Source organism: Candida metapsilosis, assembly GCF_017655625.1.
Source record: "Candida metapsilosis strain BP57 chromosome Unknown scaffold2, whole genome shotgun sequence".
Classification (NCBI taxonomy): Eukaryota; Fungi; Ascomycota; class Pichiomycetes; order Serinales; family Debaryomycetaceae; genus Lodderomyces; species Lodderomyces metapsilosis.
This window is the reverse complement of record NW_027138160.1, coordinates 1,821,438-1,836,793: the sequence shown is the minus strand read 5'-3', so window position 1 is coordinate 1,836,793 and position 15,356 is coordinate 1,821,438. Positions and strand designations below refer to the sequence as shown.

General features: G+C 38.3%; 8 protein-coding genes across 8 annotated transcripts; 2 read left to right on the top strand and 6 right to left on the bottom strand. All coding sequences in view use genetic code 12, as the record gives it.

Moving 5' to 3' along the window:
- Positions 1-45: 45 nt before the first annotated feature.
- RBR2 (putative lipase) lies at positions 46-657 on the bottom strand (the record flags this gene model as incomplete). Its single annotated transcript, XM_067691113.1, has 1 exon — positions 46-657. The coding sequence occupies one exon, from the start codon at positions 655-657 to the stop codon at positions 46-48; it is 612 nt and encodes a 203-aa protein (XP_067549511.1).
- A 1,674-nt stretch (positions 658-2,331) lies between these two features.
- RBR1 (Rbr1p) lies at positions 2,332-2,676 on the bottom strand (the record flags this gene model as incomplete). The annotated part of the gene is made up of 1 exon (XM_067691112.1): positions 2,332-2,676. The coding sequence occupies one exon, from the start codon at positions 2,674-2,676 to the stop codon at positions 2,332-2,334; it is 345 nt and encodes a 114-aa protein (XP_067549510.1).
- Positions 2,677-3,717: 1,041 nt separating this feature from the next.
- I9W82_002274 (chromatin modification protein) lies at positions 3,718-6,060 on the bottom strand (the record flags this gene model as incomplete). Its single annotated transcript, XM_067691111.1, has 1 exon — positions 3,718-6,060. One exon carries the CDS (start codon positions 6,058-6,060, stop codon positions 3,718-3,720), a length of 2,343 nt encoding a protein of 780 aa, XP_067549509.1.
- Positions 6,061-7,247: 1,187 nt separating this feature from the next.
- Positions 7,248-7,643, top strand: I9W82_002273 (uncharacterized protein; the record flags this gene model as incomplete). The annotated part of the gene is made up of 1 exon (XM_067691110.1): positions 7,248-7,643. One exon carries the CDS (start codon positions 7,248-7,250, stop codon positions 7,641-7,643), a length of 396 nt encoding a protein of 131 aa, XP_067549508.1.
- A 514-nt stretch (positions 7,644-8,157) lies between these two features.
- ACO2 (aconitate hydratase) lies at positions 8,158-10,560 on the top strand (the record flags this gene model as incomplete). Its single annotated transcript, XM_067691109.1, has 1 exon — positions 8,158-10,560. One exon carries the CDS (start codon positions 8,158-8,160, stop codon positions 10,558-10,560), a length of 2,403 nt encoding a protein of 800 aa, XP_067549507.1.
- An 83-nt stretch (positions 10,561-10,643) lies between these two features.
- Positions 10,644-12,209, bottom strand: VMA2 (H(+)-transporting V1 sector ATPase subunit B; the record flags this gene model as incomplete). Its single annotated transcript, XM_067691108.1, has 1 exon — positions 10,644-12,209. The coding sequence occupies one exon, from the start codon at positions 12,207-12,209 to the stop codon at positions 10,644-10,646; it is 1,566 nt and encodes a 521-aa protein (XP_067549506.1).
- Positions 12,210-12,447: 238 nt separating this feature from the next.
- Positions 12,448-13,965, bottom strand: I9W82_002270 (uncharacterized protein; the record flags this gene model as incomplete). The annotated part of the gene is made up of 1 exon (XM_067691107.1): positions 12,448-13,965. The coding sequence occupies one exon, from the start codon at positions 13,963-13,965 to the stop codon at positions 12,448-12,450; it is 1,518 nt and encodes a 505-aa protein (XP_067549505.1).
- A 337-nt stretch (positions 13,966-14,302) lies between these two features.
- On the bottom strand, positions 14,303-15,343 carry I9W82_002269 (uncharacterized protein; the record flags this gene model as incomplete). Its single annotated transcript, XM_067691105.1, has 1 exon — positions 14,303-15,343. One exon carries the CDS (start codon positions 15,341-15,343, stop codon positions 14,303-14,305), a length of 1,041 nt encoding a protein of 346 aa, XP_067549504.1.
- Between the last annotated feature and the right edge of the window lie 13 nt (positions 15,344-15,356).

The following is a 15,356-nucleotide window of genomic DNA, read 5'->3' as shown; positions in this document are numbered from 1 at the left end:
CGTGATTAATTAATTTTGGTGTAGAGTTTGAATTCTTTATCTTCTCTAAAGAAGCGCGACAAGTAATCCTCCAATGACAGCGCCGAAAGGGGCAGCTACTCCTGGTGCCAATCCAGATTTGGTAGCGGCCTCTGCTCTTGAGGCTGACTTGGCTGCCGCAACAGCGGCTTTGGAAGAATCAACTGAGTTTTGAGGATCGTATGATGTTGTTGAGGCAGATGCAGCTGCTCCAGCATCAGCAGAAGCTGATGTCTTCGAAGTACTACTTTCATTGGCTTGAGATGAGCTGTCGCCACTATTACCCGAAGAGCCTGATCCACTAGATCCTCCTGAGCCTCCACTACCACCAGCAGCAGCTTCTATCCTGGTGTACCAAGGTATATTGGTTGCATAACTTTCCAACTGACCTATGTTTAACTGGTTGTTGTCGAGTAACGTTGTATAGGAGGTATCCGTATATGTCAACACTTGTGTAGCTAAAGTCGATAATGCTCCAGGAACATCATTAGCAGTTCCAAAGAACCTTATGTAATCGGTCTTGTGGTCTTGATAATCTCCAACCAAAGCGGTTAAAAATTGAACATCTGACTGGTCAACAGCAAGGGTGGACGATATAATAGCGGCAAAGGACGTGAGTAATGTAAGTGAAGCTTTCATTGTGCTTTGGATGAAATATGAAATGAAATGATCTGTTTTATTATTTTGAACTGTGATTAAATATGCAGAAAATCTGGAAAAAGTGATCTGACTTTTGGAAACTGTTTTGAAATGCAAAGATAGCAAGTAAGTATTGGTATTTGCTAATAAGAAAGGTTGATCTTATGGATTCAAAATGTGGAGTGGGATTTGGATGAGGTTTTATATAGCATGACACAATAAGAAAAAAAAATAAAAATAAAACTAAGAAAGTCTTTTTAGATCATACTTCCCAATTAGGAAATTTATTTAAAAATTTGTTCATTTCCTAACAGAGAATCAGTTACACATTTTAAAATTGTTAGACGATGCTGATTTAAAAATGGCTTTAAACTTCCAAAGTCGGAAGTAGGTATCATTCGATAAGAAATTGATGCTGACCGTTGCATTTCACGTGATTTGAACTATTGTGTATAGTTAAAAAATGTTGGTATAGAAGCTGTACTGTAAGAAAATCTATCTTCAGTCGAGCTCGCTGTGAATCGGCTATTAAGCCGGGAGCTCGTGTCTCCATTGACCCAAAGGTGACGTTTTCCGAAACGCACGTAACACTAAGTGGAAGCACTTTGAAATGAGCTACTTTCTTCCTTCCACATGGACCCACCCCGTTAAGTGAAAATTGGCATGCAACCGGCAATTATGAATCGCTCATGGATTGGACTCAGATGGTATTGACAATGCGGTGATTAGAATCAGCTAGATACTAGTATCAACCCTGTATCTAGATCGACGTTCGTAATGTGAAAGCCATGTTAGCTTGGGCCTTCACGAAGTTGTGTTTGAGAAGGAAGAACCTAGTCCAACGCTTTCCCAAGCGACAATAAAGCCTCTCATCTGTTGTAATATGATCTGTAAACGCGAAGCATGTGGTGAATTGATATACCTTGAGAATGTTGGATTCAGCGGGTGTTGTCTCCCAATTGAGCTGTGAGGGAAGCAAGGAATCCAGCACGGATAATGTTCAAAAAGCTTTCCTCTTTTTTTTTTTTGAAACTGATGTGTTCTAAATATAGCATCGGATCCACTCTCGGTTAATCACACCAACTACGCCACTATGATACTTTTTACCACAGCAAGCTGCCATAGAAGTGTCTATACATGATAGTTAGAACAGAAAGACTACTTCGATCAACGTCCATCTATACGCATGTAGATAAAAAGCACCTCGATTTAGTCAACTTCTCGCAAACGCCTTGATTTATTGACCAATCAGAAGTGTCGCTGTCCTATTGTTTAAGCCTCTTTTTCAACCACTCAACGGATCTATTTTTAGAAGCTTTCCAATTAACTACATCTTGTTGCATTGCAAGTGATGCCTACTCGGCTCTCATGGCAAGACAGCTCAGTAACTGTGAATTGTAGTCACAAGACTTCAAAATTATGCGGTATTACATTATCAGGAAAGAATCGGCCCCATGCCAAGAAAATAAATTTTGGGGCTTTCTCTCGTATTTGCCATGTCAAAAGTTGCGAAAAACTAAAATTTGGTTCAACGGTCGAGTAATTTCCCTCAACTGAAATAAACAAGACAGTCAATTCCAGAAACCTACACTTGATAAAAGTAATGAGATAACCTATTTGTATTAAACTCTAGATTGTATATATTCTAGAATGTATTAAGTATAGACCTCTCTCTTACAATAACAATAATCCGGCAACAGCGGCTAATGAACCAGCACCAATACCAGCAACACCGACAGCAGCATCACCCTTAGAAGATTTAGATGAACCACCTGATGACTTGGCAGATGATGATGAGCCAGATTTGGAAGCGGCACCAGCACTTGAGGAGTCACCACCTGATGACTTGGAGGAACCACCTGATGATTTGGAGTCACTTCCTGATGATCCTGATGATTTGGAGTCACTGCCTGATGACTTAGAAGCGGCTGAGGAGCCTGATCCTGATCCTGATGATTCAGCAGCGTAAGCAGTGCTGGCAACGGTGATTAAAGCGAGAACGGTAGTTGAGAATTTCATAGTAACTTAATTGGTAATGTAATGGAATGGAAAAGAAAAGAAAGAAAGCAAGATATGAATATTCTAGAGAAATTGACCTCCTTTTATAGACAAAATCTTAAAAGGCTACAATGGGAGACAGAAATAGGGGGTTAAACGGTGGAATATTGCTATTAATAGTTAAAAGAAAGTTTATATGCAGATAGGAGAATTATCATTCACAGCCCCCACAACCCATCCATACTAAATCCCTCACTTAAAATCCGCATTGCTATTAGTTTAGACACAAAAGCAGGTTATATGCTTTACACAGTTTGTGTGAGGCTTTGCTTTGCTATTATGTATGTGTCATTATTCAATTTCCAAAACTGTGTGATATTTCTAAAAATAAGTTCAATGCGCTAAAAATAAAAATCACCACAATAACCAATTTCAAAGTTTACAATGTCCTAATCCGGCCACAGTTGTTTCTAGCAATGGTTAGATATGAATGGCGGGCGGGCTGTGGTAAATATATTCACACACAAATCCAATTTGAGTAGTATATTGTACGTAAGAAGCTGTTCACAAGCATTTTATAAAAATGCGTCTTTGACGAATGAGTACAATGGCCCGTACACGCGACTTCGAAGTTCGTGTTGGCATCACGTCATTGGAACAATACAAGCGGATATAGATCAGATGCAGTATGGAAACTGCTGAGGTTTACTATGTCTATTGTTTTTTATTTTTGCAAGTACATCCGAAAAGGGAAAATTTCATAGCAATGTATCCACACACCACGTGGGTATCTCAAAGTTGCTTGAGCCGTACAAAACGAATGCATAGCCACTAAATATCCATGACACTTTGTTAATGACGTCATGCTGTAAAGGCAAATTGAACCTAATATGTCTCCGTAAAGATCATTGGCCACACTTTAATCTCCCCTCCCATCGGATGCCAAAACTATGTAGAAGCTTCGAAATCCAGGAACAATAAAAATTTTATTCGTACATAGTGGGTGCTGCTCTACTTAGCGACGGTTATATTTCTCTTTTTACTTATTTTCTTGTCCTTTTTTTACCCCTGAATTGGACCTGCAGCCAAGCAAAGATTTCTTCTCGTAAAATGGACTTTAAATATTGGTGTTTTCTTTGTAAAAAGTGCCGTCATGTGATCACTGCTTGCAATCACATCCCTTCTGTTCAATTGTTGGGCTTGTTGTTGTTGCTGCTGCTGCTGCTGCTGCTGCTGTTGTTGCCCGTTCTTATCCTCACCAGCTTCACCATTAGTTGTCGCCACAAATGCTTCTGGCTCTGGCCCAGCGTCATTGGTGTTTTTCTTTACATCCCACACTCTCACACTATTGTCTCCAGAACCACTGACCAAAACAGTACCATCACGCGAGAATGATAATGAGTATATCGAAGATCTACCATGACCTTTCATGGTTTTCAACCTTTTCCCTGTACTAATGTCCCATAAGTTAATCACGTTATCTTCTCCAGCACTAGCAAGCCACCTACCATTGGGCGACACTGCTAGACAATTGATGGCATTTGTGTGGCCCATAAAAACTCTAACACAATGACCAGTATGCACATCCCACATTCGACAAGTTCGATCACTTGATCCAGTAAACACATAATTCGAATTTGGATGAAATTCAACACAATCAACGTCATTTATATGTCCAGCAAATATCCTCAACGGGTAAATGTGATCGGTGGCCCATAATCTAGCTGTTTGGTCATGCGACGCGGTCGCAAAATAGTGGCCCAATGGGGAGAATTTCACATCCCAGACGGGTTGATTGTGACCTTTGTATGAAACTAACGCGGTAAAAGTATCCAAAGACCAAAGGCGTATGGTTTTGTCCTCTGAGCATGTTATGAGAAACTTGTTATCTGGGGAAAAGGAGATTCCATATATTGGACCACTATGTCCAATCAATTTCCGTGAATTCTCAGGTAGTTGGTGGTTCTTGCGATCCTTCTTTACAGCAGACTCTAGAGGCTTACCATCCAAGCTCCATATTCTAACATAGCTTCCTTGGAAACCCGCAGCAACTAAGGTGGAGTCCTCGTTAAAAGCAACGCAAGTCATTTCATTGTTTGTGTTGTGGAAAGTGTACATACAAACAGAAGGGGAGCTTGCTTGTATTGCACCCAACTTTATCTTGGATCTGGAGTCCTCAATTTGCAAAATCATCCTCTTGATATCGGTAGCATCTTTCATTGGTAAAGGCAAGGAATCTTTAGCAGGTGAGTCAGCATCTGGTTTGGTCAATTCTTGAAACTCTTCACTAAGTGTTTTGCCATTTACTGGTGGCACTCTTTCATCCTTCAACTTCAACTCTGCCTCAACTTCTTTACTTACCTCGGCGTCCAATGGCATTTTACCCAACTTCACTTCCTTTTCACTGTTGAATTTTTCCAACTCATTTGTATTGGCCAAATACTCAGATATACCTTCTTCTGGATTGGCTTCACCTTCTTGGTCAATCTTGTCGGGTCTGTTTTTGGAGATAACTGGATCCAAGTATTGATTAATCATACGTATCAAGATTGCACCACCAACTGCTTCATTCTCATGAAGAAAATACAACAACAAGTTAAGTGATGTTTTTGACACCAAAATTCTATATCTGTGATTTCGATATGCAACCGCAACTTCATTGTCTTGTATGTGCTCGGGTAATGATAATCCCGCAAATTTCCTCACTTCAACTCCGTGTAAAACCAAATGGTCTGACTTGAATTTGTCGAAAAACTGCTTCGCCTTGCCATCGTGACCTTTTGTAATCAAGTCAAGAAAACAGTGTATAAACAAGGGATACAACACTCGAGACAATTCAGGCTTGTACAAGTCCAATGAAGATTCAACCCATTTTCTAAGCATTGAATAAGCTATAAAATAGGTATCTGGGTCACTCTCAACCCTGGTTTTAGTCTCCAAAGTTTTCAATTGTCGTAAGTCAGCCTCTTTTGCTGATCTAACCTCACGATCCTTTGTTTCTTGCAATTCACGCTCAACTTTTGATTGTTTCTCTTTGAGTTCTCTCAATTCCTTATCAGTTTTGCTCAATTTGTCTTCGATGTTGCCAACAAACTCTCCCAGAGATATTAACTCAGTGGTTGCGGGAGTAACTGGCGTTCCAGCTGGTGTAGGTGAGTTTATACTTTCCAATCGAAGCATTGATTCTGTCCTGTGATAGCCCTTCTTGTTTAGATAATCAAGTACTATCCGGTTCAAGTCTGCTTGTGAATATTGGGGTTGATTACTTCTTACTTGTTGTTGTTGCGCAGGTCGTTGACCTTGTTGAGGAGTTGATTGAGGTGGGCTCTGCGCGTTGGATGCAGCAGTTGCACCTGCAACATGTTGCTGAGCATCTGAAGGCGTTCGTTTTGTCTCGTTGCTCATAGTTGATACGTCTTGACAGTGATTGATTCGATTGAAACTTGAGCTTTTAGACCTGGAACATGGGTTTGGATTTGTTTTTTATTTTTTTTTTTTTTTTGCTTCTTCGTCGCGAGAGTATTATTCTCTATCTTGGTAGCGTCGAAGGTGAATAAAAGAGCTGCAAAATTAATTCAAGAACAGGTGGGGCTGGGAGATTCTAAGATTGTACATGCTATTAAAGCGAATTTTAAGGTTCAATGAATTAATAGCTGTATGATGCTTCAGGAAGGTTCTGGTTATTCGCGTGCTATCCTGGGCCGTAAATGTCTTCTATCATTGTGGTGGCAGATCGGGGAATATAAGTTAAGGGGCATTGTCTTGGCCATGTTTTAGAATTGGAGAGGTATCGTGTTTGAATTTACTCAGCTAAATAGATGGTTTTTGCAACCATTAATGAATGGTCCACATAAAGACGTCGAACTTTGGTGAACATTTACAACAGCAAAATAGTTCCTTTTTGAATGAGACTACAATTCTTTATAGGGGAGTTCTTTCGTCAGTTACCTGACTAGCTCGAGCTCACTTTTATCAAAACTCCGAATTTAGTTTAAATTTTGATGCAAAAATTTTCGTTCATAAAAATCGGTGCTAGAGCTATCGTTTCAACATAGGGTCATTGGTTAGACAAATACAGCAAACAAAAACACACCTGGTCTACTTTTGAGCCTGAATTTGGAAGATTTAACACTTTTCCATCCTTGGAAAAGTCAACTTTTTAATACTATAAAAGCCACATTAAGCAAAACCGAGGTATAAAATTGGGCGAATGGTCTAGTGGTATGATTCTTCGTTTGGGTATTCTCAAAGCCTGAGCAATAAATTTCGAAGAGGCCCTGGGTTCGATTCCCAGTTCGCCCCGTTTATTTTTTTTTGTTTTGTTAACACATTTTTATTCTACCATTACTCTTGTTTTATTTTTGCACCTGGTATAGTTTACTTCTGCTTGCAGATCAACACATAAGAATATACGCTAACATTTGCTCCAGTATGAGTTTGAGGTGAAGCTTATGCAATGTAAGCAACCGGTAGCGCAAATCTCGAAGAAGAGAAAAATCTTTTGACGTGTTATCAAAAAGAAAAAAGAGGGAAACACAACAGCATCATCAAAGCCGTGCAGAAGAAAGCAAAGCTTCATAGATATTATCACAATGTTACACTTAGCCTCCATACTAATATTCATTACACTTGCCTCAGCAAACTTGTTTGACTTTATCAACCACCAATTCGGTGGAGCATCACAACATGCTCAAGGTGTCAAAAATCCACAAGATTATGAAAATTTGATGCTCAATACACAATGCAACAAGTATTTATGTCCTGATACTGGAATCTGTGTTGATGCACCCAAGTTTTGCCCTTGTCCATATCCATCGTCACAATTGAGATGTTTTTTGCCAGATGGAAGGTATATTTGCATATCAAAGCCAGCAGGTGAAGGTATTTCTGAAAAATACGATGATCCAAAAACAAACTTTAAAGTAGATGCTAAAGATGATAACATACGTGATTGTGGATGGGTCAGTAGGGCTTGGAGAGGATTGTGAGAGGGGAAAGCGTTGCTTCAGGTTGGGTTGCAGATTCAAGCACGGGATAGGGTGGTTGATTGAATCTGAGGTAAAAGCCCAACGTGGGATCTGAAACTTCAACAATTGAAGTGGCCTGTCTGAAATGCATTTATGTTTGTCGATATAAATAGTTTATAGTTTTCCGTCAATGAAAAGTAGCATGTTGTAAAGAACAAGTGTGAGCTGTAGAGAACTGAATAAGGTAACACCCGCATCACTCTTGAAGACCTCTGTGATGTCCTCAATACTGTTTTTTTTGATAAAATCTTGTGTTTTATAAATCCTACTACTACTCTTCCATTTTAAGTAAAACGCGGCAATTTGAATTAGTCTGAGTCATAACGAAAAGAAAAAAATTTTTTGCAATTTAAATTTTTTTTTTTTTTTTTTTTTTTTCAGTTTCTGTTATCAGTAAGCCATACGCACAGTAATCAAATTTCATAAATAATTCATTGGTTAAAACAACTTATTCTACAACATTTATTTATCCCAAATGCTAAGAACTAGGTCAACAACACAGGCTAATACAGTCATATGCCGTCTAAACAAAAGATATTTAGCCACTCAAGGATTTAGTTACCGCGTTCCCGCAGAGTATGAATCAAGAACCCCACCATACTCCAAATTAGTTGATAACCTTGCAACTGTTAAAAAAATAGTCAATAATCAACCATTGACTCTTGCTGAAAAAATCTTGTATTCTCATTTATGCAATCCCGAGGAAAGTCTTACTTCATCAAATGTTTTTGATATCCGAGGTAAAGAGTATTTAAAGTTGAACCCTGATCGGGTTGCAATGCAAGATGCATCGGCACAGATGGCCTTGCTACAATTCATGACCTGTGGCATGAGCTCAACTGCAGTTCCAGCATCGATACATTGTGACCATTTGATTGTGGGGAAAGATGGTGCTAGTTCTGACTTGACGAAATCTATAGCCACTAATAAAGAAGTGTTTGATTTCTTGCAAAGTTGTGGTGAAAAATATGGGATTCAATTCTGGGGACCAGGATCTGGTATCATTCATCAAATTGTTTTGGAAAACTTTTCGGCTCCGGGGTTGATGATGTTGGGTACTGATTCACATACCCCAAATGCTGGTGGTCTTGGGGCCATTGCCATTGGTGTTGGTGGTGCAGATGCTGTTGATGCCTTGACTGGAACCCCATGGGAGTTGAAAGCACCAAAAGTTTTGGGAGTTAAATTGACAGGTAAGATGAGTGGGTGGACTTCACCAAAGGATGTCATTACTACTTTGGCAGGTATTTTGACTGTAAGAGGAGGTACAGGCTACATTGTTGAATATTTTGGTGATGGTGTTTCCAACTTGTCATGTACTGGTATGGCTACCATCACTAATATGGGGGCTGAAATTGGAGCCACTACTTCTATTTTCCCATACCAAGAAGCACATAGAAGGTACTTGATTGAAACCAATAGAGAACCAGTAGCCAATGCAGCTGATGCAGTTAACAGAGAGGTTAAATTCTTGCAAGCTGATGAAGGTGCGGAATATGATAAAGTTATTGAAATCAATCTTTCTGAATTGGAGCCACACGTTAATGGTCCGTTTACCCCAGATTTATCAACCCCAATTTCCAAATTTGGAGAAACTGCACAAAAAGAAGGCTGGCCAGCAACTGTATCCGCCGGTTTAATTGGATCATGTACAAACTCATCTTATCAAGATATGTCAAGAGCTGTGTCCATTATCAAACAAGCAGAAGCAGCAGGGTTGAAACCTAAAATTCCATTTTTTGTCACACCAGGTTCGGAACAAATTAGAGCCACCATTGAAAGAGATGGACTTATAAGTACTTTTGAAAATAATGGTGCTATTGTGTTGGCAAATGCTTGTGGTCCATGTATTGGACAATGGGATAGAGTCGATGTACCAAAGACATCTACTGAATCGAATGCCATTTTCACCAGTTTTAATAGAAATTTTCGTGCCAGAAATGATGGAAATAGAAACACCATGAATTTCTTGACTTCACCAGATATGGTTACCGCAATGATTTACTCTGGTGATATAAACTTCAACCCAATGACTGATAGTATTAAATTGGAAAATGGTGACGAGTTTAAATTTCAACCACCAGAAGGTATCGACTTGCCTAATAAAGGTTTCATCAAAGGTAGATCTGAATTTTACCCTGAACCAAATCCACAACCAAAGCCAGAAGTTCCAGTAAGTGTTAGTCCAAGTTCAGATAGATTGCAATTATTGGAACCATTTGAACCTTGGAATGGTGAAGAATTGAGCACCAATGTGTTGCTCAAAGTGGAAGGTAAATGTACCACTGATCACATCTCTGCTGCTGGTGCATGGTTGAAATACAAGGGTCATTTGGAAAACATTTCCTACAATACGTTGATCGGAGCCGTTAATAAAGAAACTGGTGAAGTTAACAAGGCATACGATTTGAATGGTGATTCATATGGTATTCCGGAATTGATGATGAAATGGAAAGATGAACAAAGACCATGGGTTGTTGTTGCTGAACACAATTATGGAGAAGGATCAGCTAGAGAACATGCTGCATTATCACCACGTTTTCTTGGTGGAACAGTGATTTTGGTCAAGTCATTTGCCAGAATCCATGAAACTAATTTAAAGAAACAAGGTATGTTGCCATTAACTTTTGCTAATGAAGAAGATTATGATAAGATCCTGGCCGGTGATGTGATATCTACAATCGATTTGAAAGATATGATTGCTAAAGAGGGAAACAATGGAGGTACTTTGAAATTAAAAGTTACTAAAAAAGATGATGGATCAGAATTTGAAATTTTGGCCAAGCATACAATGTCAAAAGATCAAGTTGAATTCTTCAAAGCTGGTTCAGCTATAAATTACATTGGTAATTTGAAAAAACAAGAGTCAAGTGCCTGAAAATGTAAATAATATTTATTTTATGTAAAATAGAAAAAGAAAAGAAAAATTGTGCATTAGAGAAGCAGCGTAGAAGCTTTGCCTTAAGCGTCAATCAATGTATCCTTATTCTTCTTGTTGCCATCTTCGTCTTCTTCTTCCTCTTCCTCGTCGTTGTCCTCATCATCATCATCGTCGTCGCCTCTGTCCCTACCATAGAATTCATCTAAAATCTTTGGACTGATTCTGTTCAACAATTCTCTTGGATAGATCCTCAACAATGACCAAGCAAGATCCAATGATTCAATAATAGTTCTATTCTCATAAGCACCTTGATTAATGAAATTCTTTTCAAACTTTTCCAAAAACTCCAATGACAATTTATCTTCAGTTGACAATGCCTCTTCACCAACAACAGCCTTCATGGCAGCAGCATCTTTACCAATGGCATATTTAGCATATAACTGGTTAGATACATCACCATGATCCTTTCTAGTTCTTCCTTCACCAATAGCTGACTTCATCAAACGTGACAACGATGGCAACACATTGATTGGTGGGTAAATAGCTCTATTGTGTAATTGTCTATCAACGAAAATTTGTCCCTCAGTGATATATCCAGTCAAATCAGGAATTGGATGGGTAATATCATCATTAGGCATAGTCAAGATTGGAACTTGAGTGATGGATCCATTTCTACCTTCAACTCTACCGGCTCTTTCATAAATGGTGGACAAATCGGTATACATATAACCAGGGTAACCTCTTCTACCAGGCACTTCTTCTCTAGCGGCAGAAACTTCTCTCAACGCATCAGCATAAGAAGACATATCAGTCAAGATGGTCAACACATGTCTTTCAGTTTGATAAGCCAAATATTCAGCAGTAGTCAATGCCAATCTAGGAGTAATAATTCTCTCAATAGTTGGATCATTAGCCAAGTTCAAAAACAATGAAGTTCTTTCCAATGAACCATTTTCTTCGAAATCTTGTTTGAAGAATCTTGAAGTTTCTAAATTAACACCCATTGCCGCAAACACAATGGAGAAATTTTCTTCATGACCATCATGGACATCTTTAGTTGGACGCACCAAACCTGCTTGTCTACAAATTTGAGCGGCAATTTCATTATGAGGTAAACCAGAAGCCGAGAAAATGGGGATTTTTTGTCCTCTAGCAATAGAATTCATAGTATCAATAGCAGAAATACCAGTACTAATCATTTCTTCAGGGTAAATACGAGCATATGGATTAATTGGTGAACCATTAATGTCCAAGTACTCTTCTGCGAAAATCTTGGGACCTTTATCAATAGGTCTTCCTGAACCATCGAAAATTCTACCCAACATATCTTCACTAACGGGGATCTTCAAGTTTTCTCCAGTAAACTCAACTCTAGTCTTTTTAACATCAATACCGGAAGTACCTTCAAAAACTTGCACAATTGCTTTTGAACCTCTAATTTCTAAAACTTGACCTTGTCTAACTGATCCATCAGGTAATGTCAAGTTGACAATTTCATTGAAACGAGGAAACTTGACATTGTCAACAATGACCAATGGACCATTTACACCACCAACTGTGTTGTAATTGATTCTAGGACTAATTTTGAAACCCTCAGTGACGGCCTTTTTATTCAATTCATACAATTCTTTATCTGAAAGTGACATTGTGGAATGGAAGGAGCAGACAGTAGTATTATATGCTATATGAAGATAGTAATCTTATGATTGTTGCTCTTTGAGTCTGTGGATGTATGTAGTTGGCTTGGAAAGAGTGTCGTCTCGTACTGGAATGGACGTCGTGCTGATTGAAATTGAGATTGTCCAAAGTGGGAATTTTTATTGCGAACAGAAAAAATGTAAATTACATCCAAACATCAATACATAACAAAATGTATATACCCTCCTACAATATCTCACTAATTAAATCCCATTCATCGTCACCATAACTGCTTCTTGATTCATTAAGAAACAAATTGTTAAAGTTTAGATTCTGAAACGCAAGTGCTTTATTTTGATGCTTCTGAGCAAAAGTGGATTTCACAACTGCCTTGTACACTTGTTGTAATAAATCATGAGTATTTGCCTTTAGATTCAAGATCGAGCTAGGTGTTGCCGCTCCAGGGGTGTTCACAGACTTCAATTCAACAGTAGGAGCCAATTCATCAAAGCTGGCTAGTTTGCTCAATACTTTTTCAAAATTACACCAATCTTCAATTGTAAAATCCGTGGTATCAATACCTAAGTTTGTAAATAATATTTGAAAATTTGCAATTATTCTCACAATCACAATCAAAAACTCAAGAAAATCCTTTATTGATAGCTTGTTAAACGGCTTGTTTATTATTTTATGAGGAATGGTTATTTTTCGAACAGCTGATGAACTGGTACTATTTTGTCTAATGATTGGAATACTATTGAGCTCAACTGGTTCAATAGGTGACGTCGACAACCGTGCGGCACGTCTTTGAAAGTTTAAAGTTTTTGACGACAACGGAAGTTGGTAAGCATCACCTAACTTGATTACTTTTTCTGAAACGTTGTCAATACCCATAGGTGTAGTTTCTTTTTGTTCTTTTTCATCGTAATCATCATGAATAATTGAGTCTTTTCGCCCGGTAATAATCACTTCTTTTCTTTTCAAAAGATCATAAAATTTAGAGTCCGGTAGGTACTTTGTCAATACACGTGTATGCGGTAGTTGAATATTGAATAAATGTGAAAGTTGATTTTGTAAAACAATGAGTCTTTCAAGAAACTGGTTTATTGCCGAGAGATTGTATCCAAGAAACTCATCTAGATTTAGAATCGGTTGATGATGGAAATATAATCGATTCTTATCCTTCTTTTGTAATGCGATTTCCATTAAAATTTTGAATTGTTGTAATTGTATCTTTTTCGCTTGACCTTCAACTTGAGCAATTTTTGTCAATTGGAAATCATCAATCTCCTTGGTCAACAGATCTGACTCATTTGAATATGTTCTTATCATTTCAGTCTCCTTTTGCAACAATTTTAATCGAATTGAGTCAATCTGGGTTTCAATTTCTTGATTCCGGTTTTTTAAACTATCCACCTTCTTTTGCGCTTGCGTTTTGGCAAAGTCAATAGAGTCAACTCGAAGTTTAGCGTCTAGGGTTTTCAATTTGCTTAATTGTATCGCCAATGCTGTGATTGCATTGAATGAAGGTCTCGGTATATCATCTCGTAAGTTGTTATAAAGTTCGAGAGCGTCTGCCTTTGAATCATCATGACCATTTTGTAACACTGCTGCAATTTTGAATATCGAATTGACCTGCCCTTCGTAATTTGTCAACAATTCATCATCTTGTCTTGCTTGACTCTGTAATCTCTTTAAAGTTTTGAAATCAGCTGAACTTGGTGGATCCTTGTCAGACGCTGACTCATGTTTCTTCAGTTGCATAACACATATAGATCATGTGGGAGTGACAAATAATGTAAGAGATATTAGCCTGATTTGAAATGATTCTGTGACAACGTTGAAGGGGTACAGAAAGAAGTAATGTGGTTTTTAATATTTATTTTTGTGAAACTCCAGAGAAGTAGTGCACCACTGATCAAAACAGAACTACGATAAGGCAGAAACCAGCCAGTTCTGATTACATATCGTTTCCTAAAAGGAAGGTGACCCGCTCCTATCTCGGAGCGGTCTACAAGTAATAGTGTTCTCATATCTAATGTCTACTATAAACTGTTTAAAACCATAAAACAATCGCATATAAATGTCTCTAATTTCCCTTCTAAGTAACCGGAGCTATTGCTACTCCCAATTCAGAATCACCTTGTCCATAATATAAAAACCAATGTCCTTTGAATTGGACAATCCCTTCACAAAATACAACTTTATTCACTTGTCCTTCAACTTCATTCAGCAGTTGTGGTTTCAATATCGGATGTTCCAATCTAGCCACTGGGCCCTGTTTGATATTATCATAATCAATCAACATGGCATTGACAGTGTATGTTTCTGGAGGTAGATCAAATCCACCAGTAGTTGCAGCATTGTAAATGAATATCCATTGATTACTGGCACCATCACCACCACCACCCATTTTAATTGGTGCTGGTCCACTCTCAATTAATTTGTTTTCCCTGTGCAACACTTGTTTGGCAAATGTGTTGGAATTGACTGAATTACTCGTCAATTTCCAATGTATTAGATCTTCAGATTCAGCAAGATGTAATTGACAATCTCCCCAAATCATATAATATTTTCCATCTTTACTCTTTTCATTGAAAATGGCACCCGATTTCAGCCAGTTTTTACGAACAATTCGATTACCATTACTAGTGACGGCAATATCAGACCAGGTGGGTGGAACAATAGGACCAAGTTTAATCCAGTGAAATAAATCTTCACTAGTAGCAACACATAATCGAGCTGTATGTAAATCATAAGCCGTGTATGTAACAATAAACAACTTCAGTTCTGGGTCTCTAACAATACGAGGATCTTCAATTCCACCACCTTCTTCGTATGGTTCAGTGGCAGTTATAATAGGTTTTTTGTGTTTATGGAAGGTAACACCATCAGAAGACCAAGCAATTCCAACTGATGATAATTTGGCTTTATTTTGAGCTCGATACAACATTACTACATGGTCATCAATAACTATAGCTGTAGCATTGTACAAATAAGCACTTTCAAATTCAACATTGGGATCTGGCTTCATTATTGGATTATGTTTGTATCTTTTGAATGGTCCAATGGGGAAAGTTGTTGGTGGTTTGTAATGCTTGTCTCCACAAGTGGAGTTTTTGTTAATAGTTGGAATCATCATGGTTAGAATAAGC